The following is a 23,847-nucleotide window of genomic DNA, read 5'->3' as shown; positions in this document are numbered from 1 at the left end:
CTGGATGCAATGTAACCCAAATACTGTACTTAACCGACTACAGAGAAGTGTGATTGCTCCTGGCGGCTGTAGTCCTTTTGGGTTGGATTACATTTCAGCCTGAGGTAACTGGCATATTTTCTGATGTACTTTTGTGTCCCACAAAGATTTATGTTCTTAACAACTCCTAGATCATTTCTTTTTAATCTGGCTCTGCCCCTCCGCATCCCCTGCCAGTTTTCTTGTTCTGTTATCTGACATTCTTATCGTCATCTTTAGACTTACACAAAATACCAGGTTCCCACCTGCCTCCCGGTCTTTGCACAGCCTGTACACTCAGCCAGGAAAACTCCTCCTCCTCCTCCCTTCAACTTCACCTGGAAAACACCTACATTCTTTGGTCCTCAGCTCAAAGGTCCTTTCTCAACAGAGTGCAGAGTTTCTATACTTTTGTTTCTTGGCAGTTCTTGGAACACATACACAGTTGTGTAAATATTTGATTAATATTTTTGTGTCCCACTAGACTACATGTTCCATTAAGTTAGGGCCTATCATTTTTTAAATCAGTCTACAAAGCACTTAGCCTGGCCAATGTTCATAAAACAACTTCAAGCAACAATTAATGTATAAACCCAACAGTAATTTTAAACAGTGGGATACAAAACTATTTACCCAATGATTCCAATTTGGGAGAAAATGAAAATGCATTGAAAAAAGACCAATAATATATATATTAAGGGAAAAATAAGTACGTATGTATCTGTTTTTTAAAAAAGAAAAACACTAGATGGAAACAATAATGCAAGTGATAACCTGTGGGGGGTAGGGGACAAGAACTTTGCAATGTGTACTTTTTAAAAAAACCCATTGGGATTTTTGAACCATTAGAACGTATTACCTAACCAAAAATGTTAAATGTTTGCAAGACAGAAAACACTAACATTAATAGTGATTATCCCGGAAGAGTGGGACAAAGATTTTGTTTTCTACCTCCATACATTCACCAAATTTTCTACTGTGGATATGAATAGCTTTCATGATCAGAAAAAGGATGTATTCTTTAGGAAAACTCTTTGGCAACTTCGAGAGTACAGTTTCCGTGGTGTTGGGAGAGTGGAGCGGTGATTCGAAGGCTCCCGCTACAAAGGTGACAGAATGGGTTCTGTTTCGATGGGAGACCTAAGCACAGCCCGTCTGTATGCTGCGGTGAAATAACCACGAAAAGGGGAGATTCAAAAATGCGAGCAGAGCATGGGGCGCAGAGGCGCCGGGCCCCAGGGACGTCACTCCCGTGGGACCGTCCACTGCCAGGGAGGAGCACCTGCTCAGCTGTATTGTCTCGGACGTACCAGGGGGAAGAAGGAAACGGGGAGTGACGGTCTGCTAAGGATGCTATGGAGCAAAGAAAAAAGGTGGATACACCCAAAGGGAAAATAGTGGAACTACGAACCTCCCCGACCCTTCCGCAGGCGGCTCCCCTCGTCCTGGCGGAGCTGAGGGGACGCGCACAGGAAAGGGCGGGGCTATGAATACTGAGTCCGTGCGCAGATCTCGCGAGAGCGGTAGCGGAAGTACAGTTTGTTCAGGATGCGGTTCCTGGTTGCGTTGGTCCTGCTGAGCGTCGTAGCGGCGGGTAAGACCCCCCCCCCCCACCGACCCCCAAAAATCTGACACTAGCCCCACAGGCAGGTCCACGATCCTCACCGTGGCCGGTCGCCATCTGAGCTTGCTTCCCTGCCCGACTCACCCCTCCAGTCGGCATCACCCCCCCCTCCCAGCCCCACCGTTTGCCTGTTGCCCGGGTCTCTTATAGCTCTGAGGGTTCCTTTTTCCCCGACCTGCCTCTCTTCAGAGCCAATTGGTTTCTCTCTTTCAGGCGCCGCGCTGCCCGTTTCTGCCCTGTCAGCCACCGAAAAACTGCTCAGTCGGGAGAAAGGAGAGATTCCAGAAAAAGATTCCAATCAGCCCCCCTCGAGCCACCTGTCTGAAAAGGATGTCCACACATCTGCTCTGGAAACCCAATCCATCAAAGAGGAATTTGCCTCGTTGAGTTTGAATCGCCAGGTCACAGGAGACAGTTCAAGCAAGTCAAATCAAGACCCCCATTCCCCAAAAGACGATTCTGGCAAGTCAAATCAAGACCCCCATTCCACGAAAGACGATTCTGGCAAGTCGAATCAGGACCCCCAGTCCACGAAAGACGATTCTGGCAAGTCGACTCAGGACCCCCTGTCCACGAAAGACGATTCTGGCAAGTCGACTCAGGACCCCCTGTCCACGAAAGACGATTCTGGCAAGTCGACTCAGGACCCCCTGTCCAAGAAAGACGATTCTGGCAAGTCGACTCAGGACCCCCTGTCCACGAAAGACGATTCTGGCAAGTCAACTCAGGACCCCCTGTCCAAGAAAGACGATTCTGGCAAGTCGAATCAGGACCCCCAGTCCTCGAAGGACGATTCTGGCAAGTCGAATCAGGACCCCCAGTCCACAAAAGATAATTCTGGCAAATCAGATCAGCACCCCCAGTCCAGTCATGACCCTAAGTCCACGAAAGATAATTCTGGCAAGTCGGATCAGGAATCCCAGTCCACGAAAGATAATTCTGGCAAGTCGGATCAGGAATCCCAGTCCACGAAAGATAATTCTGGCAAGTCGGATCAGGAATCCCAGTCCACGAAAGATAATTCTGGCAAGTCGGAACAGGACACCCAGTCCACGAAAGACAACTCCAACAATCCTGTGTCCAACCCATCCTCTAATAACAAGCTTACCAACCCTGACTTAAGCATACTAGCTGACAAAGGAGAGACCTCTCTGCATGCTTCCAAATCTGAATCTGGGGAAAGAGTATTACTGGACTCTGACTCCACTTCTCCCCCGCAGGAGGGAGAAGATAAGTCTTCAAAACCTGCTAAAGATGTGGAGCCAAAGGAGGCTGAGAAAGGTGATACAGAAGGTTCTCCACCCAAAGAAGAGAAAGAAGGGACACTTTTGGATTCCATGAGCGGGAAGAAGGCTGACCTTTATAAGGACAGCCTTGGAAGTGCGAGTGCAGAAAGCAGCCACTTCTTTGCATACCTGGTGACTGCTGCCATTCTCGTTGCTGTCCTCTATATTGCCTATCACAACAAGCGGAAGGTAAGTCAAGAAATGCCTTCAGAGAAATGGGTTAGCCTGAAAGCTTGGTATATGGGCCAGTATCCATCACTGATCTGCCTGTGAACACGGGATTTTAAGACAAATTTTTTTCCAGACCCTGCTAGGGCTCTACTCCTGTTTTCTAAGTCATTTGTTTTCATGTCTGTTTCCTCTGAGTGCCCTCTGCTGCTGCATTAAGTGCCAATTAGGACATTATTACAGTCTGACCTGAATTGGGATATTCTCCCATAATCTTGAACTTAGATCCTTCACAGCCTCAGAAGAAGTAGTTAGAGCATTTATCTTCCTGTTTCCACTCTCAAGAGTGAATCATTTCTTGCTTCTTTGCTAAGCTTTTATCTTCTATCTGCAGTAGCAGAAAGAATCGTTACATAATCTTCGACATGCGTAGCAGAGAGCCCAGGGACTATCTTCTGCAGTCAGTTGAACTTCTGATTAGAAGAAAGATCAGAAATTGCATGGATACATTCATCTTTCACTTCTTAGCAGGGTTTGGTGTGAAGTAACATCTGTGTCGCTTAGCAATCATTCCAATGATAAAGGGACTGCAGTTCTTGTTGAGCTCTAAGAATTTAGCAGTTTTTGTAGCCTGATTCGAATTGGAGAGTTCAATTCATGATGGTCATAAAGCCTGTGGCTGTTAGGAAACACAAAAGACGTTAAGTTAAAACGGTGTGTTCCTTATTCTACATCCAACATGGAGAGTAACCTTAGGCATGAAATGAGAGTGGTGTGGTTAAGGTGAAGCAAAGTGTGGGGTGAAAGAGTACATTTGCAGAAAAGAAATAATAATTGCTTATGATTTAAGGAACTCTCTAGGGAGGAGTCGGCCCATCTTTGGCTGAGTACTCTTGAGCAAATCCAGAGACTCCCACAAACTAGAGCCCAGAACAGCCTTCCTCCATCTCTCATTTTCTGTTTAGCAGTATAAGGGATTCTAATGCAACTAGGCCCTGTCCTCCTTAAAATCGTTCTAATTTAAATAGGCCTCTTCAGAGTGTACTGCTCTTTGTACTGTTAGGGTTATTAACAAACGTACTATCAGGTGATTATCTCTGATTTCCGAGACTGAAGTATGTCAGTATAGAATCACTTGTTAATCATTTTCTTTTGCCGTTCCCCAGATTATTGCTTTTGTCCTGGAAGGAAAAAAATCCAAACTCCCTCGGCGGCCAAAGGCCAGTGACTACCAGCGTTTGGACCAGAAGGTAAGGGAGGAAGATCCAGGCTCAGGGGAGGGATGTACAGTTTTAGATGGGCCCAGCAGTGGCTTGCATTGGCGTGGCAGCAGCAGCTGGTTCTGGGGGTACTACTACCAGCACCCTGGCCTTTTCAGACCCCAAAGTAGAGACACCCACGTATCCATGTCTGCAGTGTTAGAACTGAACAGACCTTCAGCTGCTCGACAACAGCTCCCTCCCTTGACAGATGAGCAAACTCTGGCCCGGAAACATCATGATTCTTCTTCCCCCTAAGTTCCCACCTCAAATTGGTGGCAAAATCAAGGCCTAATGGCAACTCCCTAGGCTCCTGTCTTGTGCTTTTTGTACTATACCAGCACGTCACAAATTTTCATAGGCATTGTGACAGAAAGCAAAATCTGATTCACTGGGTATGGAGTGGAACCTATGCTTCTACATTTCTAGGAAGTTCCCAGGTGATGCCAGTTGCTGCTGGAACCACACTTCAGGGAGCAAAGCACTAGACGACACTCCCTATAAACAAATCCAGAAATATACAGGCCTCCAACTTCCCAGGTCAGCCCTGCTAAGCACTGCGGACTAGATTTCCTGAGTGCAGCCTTTGCGTGGAAGCAAAGCCCTCCCAGCCCACAGCAGCAGGAGCTGAGGCACGCGCTCCCCGGAGGCACTCCCACTGCTTTGCTGCCAGCTCACACCCTTTCTTTCCCTTCATGTAGCAACAGCGAGGGCGTTGGTAAAGAGTTGCTGGTGGCCCAACTGAGTTGTTCCCAGACTTTCTACAGGGAGCAGAGTTCACATGTACAGCTCAGACCAGTTACAGAATAAGCCACTTAGCTCAGAACCTCTTTGCTAACTAGCCCACTTGTACGTCACCTTCCCATTATAGCCCTGGCCTAGTGCCGTCCCAGGTAATTGACTTCAAGGATTTCCGTTCCCCTTCATTATAATATTTTTCTGGTTAAAAAAAATACTCATGTAAACAATTCAAAACAACAAATCATGGCACGAAGCAGAAGCCAGGGTTCTGGGTCCCTCCAGGAAGTGTGTATCTTTCTACCTAACTTTTAAAATTTTACGTGCTTTTATTGTATCAATTGCTGTTTGTATGGTGGAGGGTCAATTTGTCTTAATTCTGAGCTGCAACTCCCATAAGGCCTTTTTTTCCCTTTGTAATCATAGCAGTGAGGTATATTCCTCTCCAAAAAGATGAACATTACCATTGGATTGTGTTCCTCTCTTTTCAGATTTGATTTTTCTGTTTTTGAGAACCTTGTCCTCCCTGCTGATTTGTTTCTAAATCAAGAGAAATGAAGAGAAAAGTACTGTGACCTAAGAGACACCCTCTCGGGTTTATGACAAGTCCGGGCTGCCAGAGGCGGGGGTGTTGCTTTGGTTTTTGCACCTGCACTTTGGTGACCTTGTACTCCTGTGTTCCTGGTGTTTACGCTGGTGTCTCATCCTTTCCCGCTCTAAGTGTGAGTAGAACCCAGCATGTGGGAACCCAGCTTTGACCAAACGGAGACCCCAGTCCTAGGCAAGCTGCTGACCACCCTCCCTTGGACCTTGGCTCTGTAGTAAAGTCACCCCTTGAAAATAGCATTGCACTCGCCACTATTTATTTTTGCAAACCGAGGAGAAAACTGCAGGTTGAGGTGCTTTTCTTCCAAGGCATCTTACTTTGGGGGGATGTACCCTACAAAAGATGTAGAAGGTGAATGCTGATGGGCAAAGGGCTACTTAGGACACAATTTTCTTTAAAGGCTTCAGCAGCAAACCAAAACAGCAGCTTTAAAAAAAGTGCTTTACTGCCTACAAGTCCAACCTGTCTAGTAGAAGTTCTTTACGTTTTTCTGATATTTTCCTATTACTTAAGACAAAGTGAATCAACTTCCATTTGGTTGTACTGAGTATAAAACTGAATGTGGGGATTTTGGGAGTAAAGCTACTATTCCCATCACAGATTATTAAAAATACAGTTATGATGATTGAAACACTGTTCTCCACACTCACTGTCATAACTGGGTAAGTTCATGGCTTTATGCAAGAAAACATCTGGGAAGGTTTTGCTATTGGTCTGCATTTTTTTCGAACGGTAACTGAGGGTAATGTTTTGAATCACGCTGTTTGAAGTTTTATTGAAATCTGTTCTGGTCATGCTATTCTATTAGAGAGAGCCTAAACAGAGTTGTTTCTGCAAAGAAAAAACAAATAGAATAACTGATCTCAGGGAAATACAAAGGGTGTGGGAAGTGAGGAGCATGTGATGGATTCTGTGCTGTAAGAGAAGTAAGTCTAAAGAAGGGGCCGTCCTGTTTGTCATATTATCTTCCACCTTGCTTAAAACAGCTCATGGCTTGGAGATTTTCATTTTTGCAGGTAGCTATTTGTGGAGATAAAGAACGAATGAATGCTCTTGTTGGCATCATTTTCTCTACTTGTGCACCAGTCTTATAATACTGTCCTCCAATCTGAGGAATCTTTTATCAGGCTCTTCTAGCATTCCCTATGACCATGGTTATTTTATTCCCCTTCTGTCTTCCCTTTCCCTACCTTTCCTCCTCTAATGCTTTCCATTTCTGCCTATTACGTAGCACCTTTCCTCCAACTTTACACTTGCCCAGATTTACCCCACACCCATTCATCCTATTTGTTATTCATTCTACTGTTCCACTTCTCCAGTAAGTATTGTTTCCATTACCTTAGCACTCTTTCTCTTCGTAACCCTTACAAACTCACATTGGTTTTTGTGTCTCTACTAAATGTTTATCCAAAGGTTCAGATCACCAAATCCAATGACTTGTTCTCAAAACGGAATCTTGACCTTGATAGAATTGGACACTATTGACCATTCAAATAGAAATTCCCCTTTTGGTTTCCCTGAAGGCCGTCCAGGCATCTAAGAACTCCTTTGCCTTATCCTGTGCTGGTGAGGTTGAGGGCCCTCAAACACAGGTCTCCCTGTTCCTTTGTCTCCTCAGAAGTGCATCCATCCTTCCTTCATCCTCTGAGTTAGTGACTCCCGGCTCTTAATTCTTGGCCTGGTTCCCAAAGAGACCCATCCTGCTGCATGCTGAATATTTTGGCTTGGTTGTCCTATTGCCATAAAAACTGAATTTCTCTCTTGTACCAATTAAGCTGCCCCTTTCAACTGCCTAATTTTTTTAATCCTCTCCAAACTACCAAATTTTACCATTTTTACCTGTCACAGAAGTCCTATCCATTTTTTAAAATATCTCCAGCCACAATCATTCTTTCCATTTCCCTTCTCCCTTGTCCCACACCCACCCATTTCACCTCTCCTGGATTTTATTTTCTTTTTTCAGGAGCCACCTTAATTGGTTCTTCTCCTGTCCATCTTTTCTTGTGGCATAAAGAGATAGATTGGTCTTTTTAAACTGCTCACCCTGATGTGAAGCTTCTGTGTGTATCTCGCATGGCGTGGAGAATCAAGTGTATAGACTCTTTAGTATTTGGGACTGCAGACGGCCACCTGCTGCCTTTCTCTGCGTCCTCGCCAGACCAGAGGCCCCTCTTGTTGGGTGCCCGTCTAGGCCTCTGGGGGTTTTTGTGCTTGCTGTGTCCTCCATTCCCTGGCTTCCCACGGTTGTTCTTGGGTTAGATGGCTTCTCTCTTCTCTTTCCCTTACTTCCCCAAATCTGTTTCTTCACAGCCCAGCTCAAGTTTTCCCAATGTACCTTCCTAACTCCCCCACTGTGATTGGCTCTTTCCATTCTACTTTAATAGCTCTTAACAATGCCAGTCATGAATTTTGGAACCTGAGCAAAACAGTGCAGTCAGTATCTGATGTCTCTGGTCTTCCCGAGAAACCCAGGCTACTTGTGGGATGCCGTTGGTACTGTCTGCCTAGTGACACTCCTTAGGTACTTCAGTTCAATTTCTTCTTGCAAAGGAGACATTTTCTTTGTTCAGGACATCTGGATGTGACTTAACTGAGGTCTCACATAGCTCTTTCTGGCTACTGGTTGCTGTCCATTATTGATGGATTTTGCTCATAGAGAGGAGAGCGGAAAGAAAGGTTGGTTTTGGGAACCAAGAGGGTTGGCATCAAGTGAACACATAAGTATTGTGAAATCCACATAGCTCCACATTTGAGCCTTTGAGAAGTATCGTTTCTTATACTGAAGGGATACAGAATTTGTTTCACTTTGGAAATTGCACTGAAGGAAATCTCTCACACCAAAGGAAAGCTTGTCTTCTGGATAGTTGTCATTTTGAAGATAGACTATTTGAAGCATGTTTTCCTAGAGCTTGGGTGGGAGGGTGAGCTGGCCGAGGCATCTGAGCTGGCTGGGGGTGGGGTGGGGACAAGCAATGAAGTATGGGGAGCCATGAGGCACCCCTCTCTAGATAGCTGTGTGCTTCCGTTCCTGCCCCCAACTTTAGGATGAAGGGTGATTTCTATTTGGAGGAATCTATGCTTCAGCCATGGATGTTAATAGAGGAAGGAGCTTGTTTTCCTGCTAGGTTACTGAAAATTATTTAAAGAGTCCATTTCTGGACTCTGGGGGAGTGGAAGGCTAATCTGTCTTGAAAGGATAAGACAACTTTGAAGGACCTGACAACTAGCTAGGCATGTATTTTGACATTTCTTTTCCCATGATGGCTCTTAATGAAATATTTGGTGATGGAATTCTAAACCTCTAAAATTCTCACTTTCTTTTCCATTTCCTGTCATTTAAATAAAAAAGGAAGCCTGTCCCCCGCTTTTACAGGGTAACTTGATACATAATGCTGCATGTGTGATAAAAGTTTGAACAGGGAGGCGAGCGTGCTACACACCAGACCTTGTAGTTCTGCCGTCTGTTTTCTGAAAACTCTTGCTGGGAATGTTGTGTTTGGCATGGCCTTGCTTAAGTAAGGATCCTGGGAGGAGAGTTTCAGGTTTAACTTAACTGTATATCCATAGCCAAGACGGACTCTCAACTCTGCTAATTCCACGTGTGAATTTATCCTAAATATCCCAGTTTAGAAACTCCTCTGTGAAGGGTTGAGTCTGAGCTATGTAGTTTCAAGCTGCCAATAGAGCCGCCTCCTCATGCTGATAGATATTCCTTTAATTCAAAAGTCTAGGTGTTAAATGATTGTTGACATTGTTTCCCTTCTTGTTTACCCAATTAGTAGATTGCCACTGTTTTGCAATGTTTTATATTTTCAGCCTTTTGTAACTTTACTAATTTTTTTAAAGCTTATTTGGTCTTCTGATAAGTATTTTTCAGTACCTAATGTTTTACTGAGTTTCTATGAATGCTGTCTTGATGTAATTTTGTATTGTTGCACAGAAACCAAAATAAATTTCAAACATTAAAGCTGTATAACATCATTCAATTTATTAATACTGTACTGAAATCAACTAAAATAAGGCCTCACATAAGTGAAAGGTCATTTTATTTATACCCTTAAGCCTTCATTCACCTTCCCATCCAATCTCCATATATGTACCAAAAAACTGGAAATGCCATTCCCGGGCTTTGTAGACATTATGTGGCTTTCCACGCGGTGTTCCTTACAACCAGGAAGCCCATATTCTAAGTGTAGGCGGTAGCTGGGCCCTTTGTCATTATTCATTTACCTCTGGTACTTGCCCTCTGCTGTATGTGTCTTTGTCCTGGGATGCTCTTGCAGCCTGCTTCAACCCAGTGAAGTCATCTTTCCAGTCCTGTGCCCTGACTGCTAACGTTACCCTTTGCGGTGTATCTTTAGAAGATAAGCCTTGAGGCTGAGGTACCGAGCTCCAGAGGGTACCTTGGTGCTGCCACATTGAGAACCAGGGTCACCCCATCATAAGGAAGACGAACCTAAGGCCTGGCCGCATACGAATTGGGTATTCTACACACTTTGCTGACTAATACGTCTTGTCCTGACCCCAGCCCCCACAACCACGGTGAGCGCATCACAGGCACGTCTCCACCCTCTGAAAGCGCCACTGGGACCGCTGCACCTATGCAGCTGCAACAAAAACCTTGCCAGCTTTGGACTAAAACCTCACTGGCACCCTTTAACCTCATTAGGCACCCTTATTCCTTAACAGTGGAGAACTGCATGATAGCACTGTGAGTGCATGAGAGAAGCCTTGGGACAACTGGATCAACCTGCTTCCACTGACGAACACTTTGCAAGGGTTCTATCCACCTGACCAAAAGAAGATTCAGTTTGGTGATTCAGGTTCTGTTAGGAGGTATAGGCTTGGGACACAGCGCCCTGCTTAATGCTATCCAAATCAGTAGCCCACATTATAAAAGGTATGAAAAATCACCCCCTGCCCCAGCTGGAAGAGCTTCACTAAAAGCACTGGGATGTATGCTAGGTTTGTGTGTCAGACCTCCACTGAGAAATCAAAAACATGAGTGTACTTTACATGAGCAGAAATCAATGCTGAAAGACATGACGGCTAAGTCAGAGGCTGTGCCACAGCAATGGCCAAATTCCTCTGACTCATCCCTCACTGAACTAATTCTTCTTCTTCTGTGCCTGGATCCTTGAGCCCAGCTTCTGAAGGTCTAAGTACAAGTTCCGCTTCAGGACGGCGCTGCTGCACAGCAGGGCCCCTTGCAGGGCGCCCATCAGCCCACAGGTGAAGATATCCTGGCCTAGGAGACAAGAGCAGAGGCCCATGAGCAGCTCCCTAAGGGGGGGAGAAGGTGAGGGCTCTCGTGTTGATCCCTCCACGCTAGGGCCACCCAGGATGGCTTCAGATCAGACCCAGGATCCACAGCCTGCCGAGGCAGCCCAGCTCAGTGTGGGAGGCTGCAGGGAACAGCAGGACCTGGGGGCTGGGGGTGACGGCGAGGCCGAGGGGCTCAGGTTCTGGCCAAATGGGGCAGTGTACCTGTCAGGTAGAGGTTGGGGATGGGGCTTTGGGCCCTGATGGAGGCCATCACACGAGGACGCAGACGGTCCAGGTCATGGTCAGCCCCGTAGCAGGCACCCCGGGGAGCAGCCAGATAGAACTGACTGGTCAGCGGGGTTCCTCCAGTCACACTGTCCACCTAAGGGGAAAAAAGGCAGCCACAGGGTGGTAGTGAGACTCGGAGCTCCTCGTCTCTTCCTCTTCTGTTCTCCTTCAATGAGCTGACGGCCTGCGTGAGTTCCCTGCCTTCCCTGGAGCTCAGTTCTGTCAGGGTTTTATTCTGCCCCAAAGAAAAGGGAGAAATGGCACCAAGAGTTCTGTCCCCATAACCACAGGCTCCACCTACCTTTCCCTGCAGCCGTGGGAACAGCTTCAGAACAGCCAACACAGAGGCTTCAACAAAGGAGGTCTTGAGAGCCTTATAGGCGCTGCTTCGTTTTCCGTGTGGCTCCTCCCGCCACTGCTCAAACCACTCGTAGGAGGTGGGCACCAACACGATCACTGTGGACCGGTCTGCGGATGCAGAGCCAGAGTTACCGCTGCTCAGCCCCCCCCCCCGACCCCCATCCCCAGGACCCTAAGCCCCACCTGGGAATCGGTCCTCCCAAGTTGGGTCCTTGGCTGACGGGGAAGCAATGAAGAGGAGGGGAATGTGTGCTGCCGCCTTTTCCCTGGGCATGGACAGGTAGCGCTCCATCCTGGGGGTGACAGGAATGTGGCTGCCCAGCCCAAGGCCTTGGTCCTCAACCACCAGCACCACCCCAGGGACAGGCCATCCCCCACATCCCCCAGGGATGAAGCTGAGGTACAGCCTAGGTGTGAAAAAGCCCTCCCAGGAGCCAATTTGTGCCCACTTCCTCCCATTCCATATCCTGCTGCGGATTCCCTAGCGTCCGGGGAGGAAGCGGAGGCCCTGGGCTGTGGCCTCACGCTGACGCCCTCTCCCCCCACACGCACACACGCCTTACGCCTGGTCCATGTCTGTGTCATAATAAACATAGTGGTTGGTGGACGGCAGCCCCAAGTCCTTCTTGGTGCCTCGCAGGCAGATGAAGACAGAGAGCATGCCCAGGCCCGGCCGCACCATCGCCAGCTGTTTCTTCACACCTGCCAAAGAGAGCTGGTGAGGGCGCACGCGCTGTGGCCAGCGATGGCCACTCCCCGCCCCAAGAGAGCCTGCTGAGGCCTGCTCACTGTGTCAGCGGCCTGTCCTCAGCTGCCAACCTAGCGCTCAGGCCATTTTTATGTTGTTTCAACACTGACTGAGCAGGGGCCTGCTCTCCCATCTCCTGCCTGTGAAGGACACAACCCCAGACTCCTGTTCTTCCACTTCCACCCACTTCTGCTCCAAGCGCCTTCAGAAGCCCAGGCTCCACAAGCTGGCTCACAGCACCTGCAGGACAGTCCCAGGCTAACTGCCTCCAGTCATCCCCTAATGTCTCTAAGCTAGGAGTGGATGACTGCGCTTCACGCTAGAAAGACCACAGAAGTGAACAGTAGTTTGTTGTAAGTCTTGATTTCAGTAATAACTTTAATATCAGCCACCTCATGAATGATTATACATAATTCCTAATGGGCTACAGTCAGTACAAAGCCTCAAAATGGTAAGCAGTGCGGGTGAACAAAGGCAAACGGCATTCCTGGCTCGACGTTATTGGTGGGATTCCGCTGGGGAGGAGGGAAGAGTACCAGGGAGGAGGGCAACAGCCATCTGATGTCCCCACCTAAGCAGCTGGCCTTGCTCACCTCTCAACAAACCACTCCGGACCAGTGTGGAGTGCCCCCACAAATGCTTAGCCTTTGTTCCCATTCCCACGTCCGTCTCCAGCACCTGCTTGAGGGACAACACTGGCTGCTGTGCTTAGTTCATTTAACAACTATTTGTTGAGGACCTGAAATGTGCTGACTCCTCAGGATGCTGCAAGGAATCCAATATGCTGCCTGTTTACTGGAAAGGACTTTCCTGACAGCCGTCGGAGGCTCATAGAAGCTGCAAAGAACTGAGTGCTATGGGTAGTGTGGCCATAAAATTGATCATCCAAAACAGGCCACTTTTGAGAGCAAGAGGGAGCGTTATAACAATCACAGTAGGACAACGGGATTTCCACACACCCCGCCATGGGTGCACACCGAGGACGGAAGGAGAATGGAAGTTTCCACAGCCTCAGGAAGGAGCAGTGGACTGCCCTGGAGCCGCAGGAGCACCTTGTCACCTGGGTAATCACACTGCGGGCACTCCGTCTCCGGGGGCGGGGTGAGGTGGGCATAGACAGAAGAGAACCAGGGGACCAGGAGTAAAACCCCCTAGGTCTTCAGAGGCCCCTTGGAACAGCAACTACCTCCACCTGTCCCCTGCTTTCCCTTTCCCCAGCTAGAAGGAAGAGATCCAGGAACCACATACCTGCCAGAAAAATATAACCTGGGTCCCAAACAGGGCACAATGATATCAAGCCTTTCTTCTCCATGCCAGCCTTCTCTTACTGATATTGTCAGACCCGTCTTTGTCACTCAAAAAATTTCCTCTCCAAACCATCCTGTCACCTCCACAGGGCTCAGCAATGGGATGTAAGAAAAGCGCCCCCATCCACAAAGGCTCCCTCTACCTGACCATCCCCCCTCCACCCGCAGCTCCACCTGGCACCGCCTGTCCCAAAGGCCAGTGGATATCTGCTTCCCACCTCTGAAAGGTAGAACTATGAAAACCTCCCCTCCCAAACAGTTGGAAACAAAGAAGTCCCAGCACTGGGGTTTCTGAGTTAAGCATCATCCCTGCCACTGCCTGAAATGTTCCCAAACTGGGAGTCATCTGAGGCAGCACCCAACTCCCCACCCAGGGGGGCAATCAGTCCTTTGGCCAGGTGGGAACTGGTGCCATTAGCTTGTTCAGGGCTGAGCTACATAAGAGCAGTGAAAGCTATAACCGTACAGTGAAGGAAGGCAAACTGAACAGGTAACATGGAGAGAAGGCAGTCCAGGGTGGGACTCTGGGACCTGTCACAGGACAGTATTGGGGTCAGAGGTCCTGGGATAGAGGAAGGCAGGACGTACCAAAGGCAAAGTCTTCCAGTCCATCACCCAGCCCCACCCCTGCCCTGCACGGGGCAGTCTGCCTCACCCCACTCAGCTCACCCCGCCCGAGAGAGGAGGACTTCGGTTCGCTAGCAGCAGACGCTGGGCCTCAGGAATGAGGAGGCTGGTTTTCAGTAGAACACATCTTATACCTTAGAGACAATTACAACTGCCACCCACCCTCTCCCCGAGTGAGGAAATCCAGGACCTCACTTTTCTATTGAACCCATTCTGCTGCCCACCTTCCCCAGTTCCTCAAACAGCAGCTACGGCGCCCACTCGGGTGGGGAACTCCTTCCACTGCTCTCAGGGCTCCTCCTCCATGCGTTTCCCCTTCAACCACATCTTGAGCTGCTCCTTTCTTTCCTGCCCTAGCCAGAGGCCTTTATGTAGACCCCTCTCTCTTACCCTCCTGGATTACTAGTCCCCTCCTGGCCAACAGCCGCCTTTTCTCAGGTCACTCCAGTAGCTTCAAGTTATACAATAGCCTAAAGTCCATTTCATTACCTAACTTGGGCTCAGCCACTTTGTTCCTCAGGGCTCCTTGTAGCGAGTCCTTTTCTCTGGAAGCCCCATGCTTCTCAGCCCAGAGGGGGCCATCAGCCCAGGCTTTTGAGTCAGACACACCAGCATTCTTATTTCAGCTTTGCCACTCTCAGCAAGGCGGCCTTGGGAAGTTACTTCACTTGCATAGCCTCAGTTTCCCCATAAACATTAGGGTGATGACGGCCCTCTCCCGGGTGGCTACGAGGATCAAATGCAGTGATCCTTTGGTTCGCTGGCAGCAAAGGTAAAGCCTTGCCCACAGACCTTCCCAGGGCCAACGATAAATATGCCTACCTCTCCGTCCTCAAAACCAGGCTTTTTTTTCTTTTTCCCCCAGACACAGACTATCAGAAATGACTGCATTGAGGCTTATTTCTACCTGATGCTCAGATTTTGGGCACAGAGTTTAAGAAACAGACAAAACCCAAGAGGGTATTCCTGCAGCCTCAGCCCCAATCAGGAGCTGGTTCCTGAAAGAGGCAGAAAAATATAAACTTGGGTCCCAAGTAAGGCACACAACAATTATATCATCAAGCCTCTCTTCTCCATGCCAGCCTTAGCTCCCACTACTGATAGTGTCAGACCAGTCTTCCCCACTCAAACTGAGAAATTAAGGAAGGAAGCAGGATTCATATCACAAACTTAGTGAAAACCCAACAAGTGTTCCATTGGGACTCTGTCATTAACCATCATTAACCCTTAGGGAGATGATCTAAGATCTAGGGAAACTGGAAATGCGCAACTTGGAATGGAAACTTAAAAGAGGGAGGCGGGCAGCCGGGTGGCTCCGTTGGTTAGAGCATGAGCTCTCAACAAGGTTGCCGGTTCAATTCCCACATGGGATGGTGGGCTGCGCCCCCTGCAACTAAAGATTGAAAACAGCGACTGCACTTGGAGCTGAGCTGCACCCTCCACAACTAGATTGAAGGAAATGACTTAGAGCTGATGGGCCCTGGAGAAACACACTGTACCCCAATGTTCCTCAATAAAAAAATTTATAAAAAAAAAAAAAAGAGGAAAGGGAAAAGTGGTTGAGGTTACAAGGGGAAGGGGGCACATATGCCAAGAATGAAAACACTAAGGACCAAAGGGTCTTTAGGGGTGACGTGACCAGAGGAAGTTGTTTCCCAAACCCCACACAGAGACCTTGCTGGGAACAGATGTTAGAGACCAGTGTGCTCACCTTTTCTACTAAGGACAGTCAAAGGGCTGCCATCACCCCGGGGAAACCATCAGCCAGGCGGAGCAAGACGGCTCTAGAGCAGCAATGCTGGGGAACGTGGGAGAGAAGTACGCAGCCCAGCCCTTTACCTGGCAGACAGCGGGCATTCTCTGGCAATAAGTACTCGTAGGTATTGAACAGGCCTGCGTCAGAGATCACAATGGGACAATAGATGTTCACCAGCTCTTGACCCTTCTTCACACTGACACCTGCAGGCACAAGGGTTGGGTGAAGGTTATGTGCGCTTCAGGAGAAAAAGAAATGCCCGTATCCCACACAGGTTTCTCCTCTTCATTTTCTCACTCCCGGGTGTCTAGTCCACCTAGGGCCAGGCGGGCAGGCCCCAGGCAAAAATGCAAAGTAAGTGAAACTCCCAAGTCTTTATCAGCCTTCCACGATCTGGTCCCCGCTGTGTGGCCACCTCTGACCACTAAGCTATTAGGTACAACCATATGAAACACCTGGTAGTCAACCATTTTTTACCTATAAAAACAGCACTTTCTGATGGTTCAACCTAATAGTTTCAGATGCCTATATATACTCAGCTCTTTCAGACCTCTGTGCCTTTGCACCTTCTGTTCCCCCTGCCTAAAATAACCTCCCCCAACCTCTGGCTAGCGTCTTCTGACCCTTTATGACCTCTGCCTTCCCTCTGACGCCTTCCCTATTCCACCATCCTTTATTTCATCTCCAGTTTTAGTATGTGCCTCTATGTGGCATTTAAATTCTATCACACTGATCTTCCCTATGAGACTGGAAACTTCTTGAGTTAGAGAGTAAGACTTGTCTTTTTCTTTCCATATTTTAAAACCTAGCACATGAAAGACACAAATAAATATATTCTACACTGAATTTAATTGAACTCATAAACCCATCCTGCTTCATGGACCCTGTTAGGCTGGAAGGAGAACTTGCTCACAAATATGAGAGAAAAATTTCACATCACTTACAACTTCTCTTACCACTGGCAACTTCTAGTCTCTTCTACAAATGTGTTCTCAGAGGTAGCTGATGGCCTCTTCTCACTTGACTTTTTTTTTTTTTTTTGTGCACTGGGCCACCCACTCACCACCTCCTCCTGGAAAGGTTCCTCTGGTGAATTCACCATCACACCAGCCATATTTTATTCAGGTCTCTATCTCTGTTCCCTTCTCTGATGTTTCTTATGTACCCATGAGCAATGAATGGCCTGTTCTGTATACCAGAGTTCTTGCTTGCATAGACCCTCTCCTGATAAAGTTCTTCCACAGTGCGATTTGGACTCTGTGCAGGCAACAGCAAAGACCTGAGCCAGGATAATGAGATTCTAGGCCCCATTCTGCCATTTACAGGTTGAGGGCAGGGTATCCTGCTGGCCTCCACACTGCCTTGGGGAGTGCCCAGGTTACTTATTCACTCCATTAGTCACTGAACACTTATTGAGTCTCTATTATGTGCTAAAATCTATAGAATTAAAGATGAAAAGATACAGCCCTACACTCAAGGTAGTTATGGATTACTGGATAACTACTTTTATCTACTGAATAAATGATTAAATACTGTCCCTTGGAAACCATGCAACCCTTTATCCTTCGTGCGTCCTCTTTACCTCCAGACCAATCTCTCTCCCCGAGCCCTGCGCTGGGGCAGATTCCAGCCTTTAAAAACTCCCATGAGGAAGTCAATTCTTCTACACCTTCTGCCCTCAGTGCTTTCTTTTCTCTGCATACCAGGTCTCTCCCACCCCAGCCTAGAGTCCGTGAAGCACGATGCGGGACTCTCACCACATGCTTTCCCAGCTGAGTCCAGCAGTACACTCTGCACAGTGGCCCTCGTCAGGACAGCGCCTCCGGCCCGCTGAATCACAGGGATGATGTGAAAGGCGATTTCACTGGAACCCCCTCGGGGATAAAAGGCTCCTTGTACATAGTGGTCAACCAGCAGAGCATGCATGGAAAAGCTGGTGTGGCCAGGGGTCACGCCTACAGAAGGAAGGAAGGGGTGATGAAGCAAGAGCAGACAGCAGCACCACTCAGAAAGGAACATGGACTCCTGTCAGAAAACATGCAGCCTGAGTCTATCCATCCCAGGGTTCGAATGATCCCCAGGGCTCAGAGCAGCCAGTTTCCATGCAAATACAGGGTATTTCACAGATCTTGGGGCCAGTGGGAATATCCTCCCTGCAAACTGCCATGCTGCCAAGACCAGGGAGGATGGTGCTGGTTGAAAGGAAAATCATCCAGATTGTGGATAAAGGGAGTTTTTACCAGGGAGTCCAGCAAGTAGGTAGGCAGACTTCTCATCCATACGCTCCAGAGGGTCTAGAGTTCATACTGCTTCATCTCCATCAGCCAACACATTCAGGAAGAAAGACTGAGGACCAGGAGGGTAGCACCTCTTCCCCCAGGAGCGGCCCAAGGCCCACCGCTGGTACCCACCATAGGTGGGGAAGATGTAGCTGAGAACCGCCTGGAGCTCTGGGGAGGCCGGCAGCTGCCGCAGGGTCTCGGCCAGGCTCTGGGTGGACGCGCGAAGGAACGGAGAGAAACGGGTGAGCAGCCCGCACTTGCTGAGGAACTGAGCCAGGGGCAACGGGATGATCTTCAACAAGATGCCATGGATGGCTCCTCTGGCTACCGTCTGGGGACGGAAACAAGCAGGGAGGCACAGGTCTCAATTCTGAAACTGCTGTGATCGAATCATCGTTCCAACAGCCGGCACCAGCAGAAGGCCGGGCAGCACTTAGCCCTGACTGAACTTGTCCGAATTGGGGTTTTTAAAAATCTGTACTCTGAATTTTTCCCATTCAACACTCATATGAACGTTTTTGCTTTTCAGTTTCCTGCCCAAATTCCTTTTGAAAATCCCAATCTGGTCTCAGATGAAGTTTAAAAAAACACACAAAAACGGCTAGTTTTTTGACCACACGGCAGCCAGCCTGGTCAGGGAGGAGAGCAAGGCGCCCCCTAGACACCAGAGTGAGAGTGGCAGCTGCTGAGCCCAGGCTCTGGGGGCACAGAGGCCAAATACGGTGGGGGCTGAGTTCAGGAGACACGACTGTTCCTCCCCTCCTGCCTTCCCCACCATTCACTCCACTAATGAAGAAGGTCACCCGTTAGGAATTAACAAGATTCTCGGCATGTCCATGTTACCTTAACCAGCTTCATATAGTTGTCAATGGCAGCTTCCTCCTGGGGAAACTTCTCCTTGAGACCCTGAATGTAGGCTTTCTCCCCACTATACATGGGGAACTCCTTTCGGCCATTGGGTCCTTCTAGTACCATGATGTCAAAGGGAGAGGACAAGCCAACCCAGTCCAGCTGCCCCTCAGTGATCTGGTCCAAGATAAAACGGCCAAAGCTGCCTTCCTGCATGCGCCCAACATAGTGGATTCCTGTTGGGAGACAGACAAACAAGGTATCTTAGAGAAAAGGTGGACAAGGAAGCAAGGTGAGAGAGGTTGTCCTGCATAGCTGAATCCAGACCCAGAGAAGGCTACCCACCCTTGCTGTAGGGAGGAGTTAGAGCAGAAGCCATCAAATCCCTGCCCAGTTCAGCTCCCAGTGAGTATGGCTGTCAGACAAGGAAAGGGGTGCCCACAAAGATAGGGCCTCCAAAACAAAAGAAATGGCCAGTATCATCCCATAATGGCTGCTCCAAGCCTCCTGAAGATAGAGCCATGCTCCCAACCCTTTGCCACATAAGCCTTACCTGTGTCAAATTCAAGGCCATCCTGTCCAAAAGTATGACAACAGCCTCCTGCCTTGGAATGTTGTTCCAGAACCAGAACTCGCTTGCCAGCTTTGGCCAGAATCGCAGCTGCAGCCAGGCCACCAAAGCCACTGCCAATCACCACCACATCCAGCTTCTCTGGTACTCGACTAGCTGAGAAAGCTGCAACAGAGGGAAGAGGGGGAGGGTGGGCTTCTCAGGCAGGGGCAGCAAGAGTAAAGATATGGAAACCAAAAAAGATTTCTCTAGCTTCTACAATGCTAGAAAATTCTAGAACAGTTTGGCACAGAGCTTGTTAGAACATCCCAAACATTTCACCTGGGAAATGTTCAGGACCAGCCAGGCAGATTAAACAAAGGGATTTGGTTTGATCTGAACTGGTTTAACCAAAGCTATTATGTACCTGCGGATTATCCCTACTTTCAAAAACCGGAGGAATCAGTAAACTACCAGGGTGCCAAAAAAATGTACACACATGACTTGCGTTCATCTTTTGTTATCGGTATATAGAGTATCACAATTTTTTCCTTTCTTAAAATGTGCATATATATTTTTTGGCACCCTCTGTATTATAGGAACAAAAACAGAAAGCTGACAACAATGCAGGCTGAGAACCCTAAGTGCAGCCAGAGAGACAGCTAGGGAAGAGAGAAAACAAGGAGATGGGGACAGGAGGAGAGTGTCATGGGGCAGATTGCTGGCTCGTGGAACTGTCCATTGACAAGCCGGTTATCTTTGGAAAATGCAGGGTCTGCAGGCACCAGTGGAGCAGCCTGGTGGTGTGATGATTCTTCAAGAACCTGATGCAGAGACTTGGGAAGGACCAAGCTGCTCAGAGGCTGCTACTCTGAGAAATCACAGCACCACCCCCTCACATCCAGGAAGTCTGGAGGCGGGGCTGAGGGGCGCAGCACCTAAACAAGACAAAACTGGACAGCTCCAGGTGCTATATGGGCACTTCCAACACAAACTCTGTTCTTTGAAGATTATTCTCAAAGAACTGAGATTTGGAATTTTTCAAGCTGCACGAGAACCTGGTAAACTGTTAACTTCTCACATGTTCTTAGAAAGACATATAGTGAAAAATACATTTTATATCACAACCCAGAATATATGTAAGTATATAATATAAAACCTGAAACAACAGTTTCATAATACAGTACTTACCAGAACTATGTATGTGGTGTAATCAAACAATACGGTGAATGTTTAAATTTAAAAAAAAAATTATTATACTAAAAGACACATTGCCATTAATCCCCCTCAAAATACTCCCTCTCGCTTCAAACACACTTATCACATCGTTCTTGCCATTTTCTGAAGCAGCTCTGGAAGTCCTCTTTCGTGAGTGTCTTTAGTTGCGCTGCCGTGGCTGCCTCCATGTCCTGAATCATTTTGACTTTGGGGAAGAGACAGAAGTTGCACGGTGTCAGATCCAGTAAATTAGGTGGATGAGGACATACCATAATGTTTCTATTGGACAGAAATTGCCAAACTAGAAGCGATGTGTGACATGGAGCCTTGTCATGATGGAGGATGATTTACAACACACTTTAAAACACATCTTCTCTCAACCGTAGCTCACACCCAAACAAGTTTAAACTTGTCACATACTGTTACTGAGGTTCAATGGATGCTTCGCATACTGAAGATCCCTGCCTTTCTATTGGACGGCACTCAGCAGCAGCATTCACCATATCTTTTGATCACAACGGAAAGCCTCTATGTCACACATGGCTTCTGGTACAGCAATTTCTGTCAAATAAAAACATTATGGTGTATCCTCACCCACCTTATTCACCAGATCTGTCACCATGTGACTTCTGCCTCTTCCCCAAAGTCAAAATGACCATGAAAGGTAAATGTTTTGAATCTATTCAGGACATCGAGGCAGCCACAACAGCGCAACTAAGATACACACGAGGGGCCGGCCCGGTGGCTCAGGCGGTTAGAGCTCCATGCTCCTAACTCCGAAGGCTGCCGGTTCAATTCTCACATGGGCCAGTGGGCTCTCAACCACAAGGTTGCCAGTTCAATTCCTCAAGTCCCGCAAGGGATGGTGGGCTCCGCCCCCTGCAACTAAGATTGAACACAGCACCTTGAGCTGAGCTGCCGCTGAGCTCCCGGATGGCTCAGTTGGTTGGAGTGCATCCTCTCAACCACAAGGTTGCCGGTTCAACTTCCGCAAGGGATGGTGGGCTGTGCTCCCTGCAACTAGAAAAGGGCAACTGGACCTGGAGCTGAGCTGTGCCCGACACAACTAAGACTGAAAGGACAACAACTTGAAGCTGAATGGCACCCTCTACAACTAAGATTGAAAGAACAACTTGACTTGGAAAACAGGCCTGGAAGTACACACTGTTCCCCAATAAAGTCCTGTTCCCCTTCCCCAATAAAATCTTAAAAAAAAAAAAAGATACACACGAAAGAGTGAGAACTGCTTCAGAAAGTGGCAAGAATGATGTGACAAGTGTGTTCGAAACAAGGGGGGATATTTTGAGGGGGATTAATGGCAATGTGTCTTTTATCGTAATACATTTTTAAAAATTTAAACATTCACCGTATTTTCTGATCATACCGCATATGGTGCATTCTGATATTTTCTATTCTACTGCATTGAAAATACTAGTTACGGGGGCCAGCCTGGTGGCTCAGGCAGTTGGAGCTCCGTGCTCCCAACGCCGAAGGCTGCCGGTTTGATTCCCACATGGGCCAATGCCAGATGGTTCAGTTGTTTGGAGCGCGGGCTCTCAACCACAAGGTTGCCAGTTCAACTCCCGCAAGGGATGGTGGGCTGCGCCCCCTGCAACTAACCACGGGCGACTGGACCTGGAGCTGAGCTGCGCCCTCCACAACTAAGATTGAAAGAACAACAACAACTTGGAAAAAGTCCTGGAAGTACACACACTGTTCCCCAATAAAGTCCTGTTCCCCTCCTCCCCCCCAAAAAAAGAAAATGCTAGTTGCAACCCACTAACTTGATTTCATGACCCACTAATAGATCACAATTTGGTCTGAAAGAGAGTTAAATTAGTCATCTCATTTTTAGAACACCTTAAGTAAGTGGAATGACTTGTTAATGGTTACACAGTAAATCAGTGACAGAGTCCAAACTAAAACTCTGATCTCAGAAGTTCAGACTAATAGTCCTTCCACTTAGAACTGTGTAGCAAGACGTGTCACAGCATTCTAAAATTTTCAAGTGAGAGGGACCCTGGAGATCAAACGGGATGTTTTTTTTTGTTGTTTTTTTTTAAGCAGCAGAACTCTTTCTTTCAACCTCAGAAGTAACCCCAAAATATGTTTTAAAGCTGACAGTGGATGACAGAAGAGCGGGTTCTGAGCCTGAGGCACCCTCAAAACTTTGAGCCTCTCCCAAAGTTTCAGAACCAGGGTTCAACCCTATGAGTTGACACCACGAAGAAGCAGTCAAATCACTTGACGGGCAAAATGTAATTTCCTATACAGATTGAAAGAGATTTTTGTACAGCTCCCCAACGCCCCAGAGCACGTGATAGGGTAAGTAGGGGAAAGATCTCTTCTTATCTGTCACTTTTGTCAATGTTGCCACGGTCATATTAAGTGACCTTGGCACGCCAAGGACGGTTCCTACGCCCATGGGTCAACTATTCTCCAGCCTGCCCAGGCGAAGGCTCTCGTCGGTGGCGGACAATAAAGTGGGGCGCCTCTACGAGGAAGCAAGCCCTCCCAGCACTTTACATATGGGGAAACTGAGGCCCAGGTAGGGCAGTGGCTTGCCCTGCCAAAAAGAAAAGGCAAACATTCGAGGATGCCGGAGCGCAGCCTGGGACCCTAAGGTCCCTCCCGCTGACCTTGTTTGAGAACCGCCTTCCGTGCCTCTTTGTCGGTCACCAGGGGCGCGGGTGGCCGTTTGACGTCCTCGGAGAAGGGGTTCGGGGAGCTGCTTGCGAACAGTTCCCGGTGAACTTTGTGGAGGACGGCCAGCAGCAGCACGGCCAGCAATACCAGCCATACCAGCGAGAGCCACATGGCGCCGGGTCCGAGGACTGGGTTCGTGCCCGCGGCGCCAAGCCTTGTGGCCGTGGGCCCGCCCACTTTATTTGCCCCGC

At 48.2% G+C, this 23,847-nt stretch overlaps 2 protein-coding genes across 4 annotated transcripts; one reads left to right on the top strand and one right to left on the bottom strand.

Moving 5' to 3' along the window:
* The first annotated feature begins 1,466 nt into the window (after positions 1 to 1,466).
* On the top strand, positions 1,467 to 9,667 carry TGOLN2 (trans-golgi network protein 2). 3 transcript variants are annotated; one of them, XM_033124529.1, is made up of 5 exons: positions 1,467 to 1,612; positions 1,856 to 2,071; positions 2,114 to 3,117; positions 4,263 to 4,346; positions 5,585 to 9,667. In XM_033124529.1, exons 1-5 carry the CDS (start codon positions 1,567 to 1,569, stop codon positions 5,588 to 5,590), a joined length of 1,356 nt encoding a protein of 451 aa, XP_032980420.1. In that variant the 5' UTR covers positions 1,467 to 1,566; the 3' UTR covers positions 5,591 to 9,667. The 3 variants fall into 3 exon arrangements, with proteins under 3 accessions (XP_032980420.1, XP_032980421.1, XP_032980419.1); XM_033124530.1 differs by having other exon boundaries at positions 1,856 to 2,533; positions 2,576 to 3,117; XM_033124528.1 differs by having other exon boundaries at positions 1,856 to 3,117.
* Positions 9,109 to 23,804, bottom strand: RETSAT (retinol saturase). The gene is made up of 11 exons (XM_033124527.1): positions 23,590 to 23,804; positions 19,736 to 19,918; positions 19,177 to 19,418; positions 18,463 to 18,664; positions 17,809 to 18,006; positions 16,135 to 16,254; positions 12,177 to 12,315; positions 11,797 to 11,906; positions 11,555 to 11,721; positions 11,188 to 11,347; positions 9,109 to 10,948 (listed from the first exon to the last, which is right to left on the bottom strand). The coding sequence occupies exons 1-11, from the start codon at positions 23,765 to 23,767 to the stop codon at positions 10,809 to 10,811; spliced, it is 1,839 nt and encodes a 612-aa protein (XP_032980418.1). The 5' UTR covers positions 23,768 to 23,804; the 3' UTR covers positions 9,109 to 10,808.
* Positions 23,805 to 23,847: the final 43 nt, after the last annotated feature.

The sequence above is a fragment of the Rhinolophus ferrumequinum genome, chromosome 13 (genome assembly GCF_004115265.2).
Source record: "Rhinolophus ferrumequinum isolate MPI-CBG mRhiFer1 chromosome 13, mRhiFer1_v1.p, whole genome shotgun sequence".
Classification (NCBI taxonomy): Eukaryota; Metazoa; Chordata; class Mammalia; order Chiroptera; family Rhinolophidae; genus Rhinolophus; species Rhinolophus ferrumequinum.
This window is presented reverse-complemented; position numbering and strand designations above follow the sequence as displayed.

Bases quoted from the DNA above. Each gene is read 5' to 3' on its own strand.
- TGOLN2 (XM_033124528.1), top strand. From the start codon at position 1,567: ATGCGGTTCCTGGTTGCGTTGGTCCTGCTGAGCGTCGTAGCGGCGG. The intron at 1,613-1,855 runs GTAAGACCCCCC...TCTCTCTTTCAG, and splicing joins GCTGAGCGTCGTAGCGGCGG to GCGCCGCGCTGCCCGTTTCT. The intron at 3,118-4,262 runs GTAAGTCAAGAA...GCCGTTCCCCAG, and splicing joins CCTATCACAACAAGCGGAAG to ATTATTGCTTTTGTCCTGGA.
- RETSAT (XM_033124527.1), bottom strand. From the start codon at position 23,767: ATGTGGCTCTCGCTGGTATGGCTGGTATTGCTGGCCGTGCTGCTGCTG. The intron at 19,419-19,735 runs GTAAGGCTTATG...GTCTCCCAACAG, and splicing joins TGGCCTTGAATTTGACACAG to GAATCCACTATGTTGGGCGC. The intron at 16,255-17,808 runs GTGAGAGTCCCG...TTGTGCCTGCAG, and splicing joins CTCAGCTGGGAAAGCATGTG to GTGTCAGTGTGAAGAAGGGT.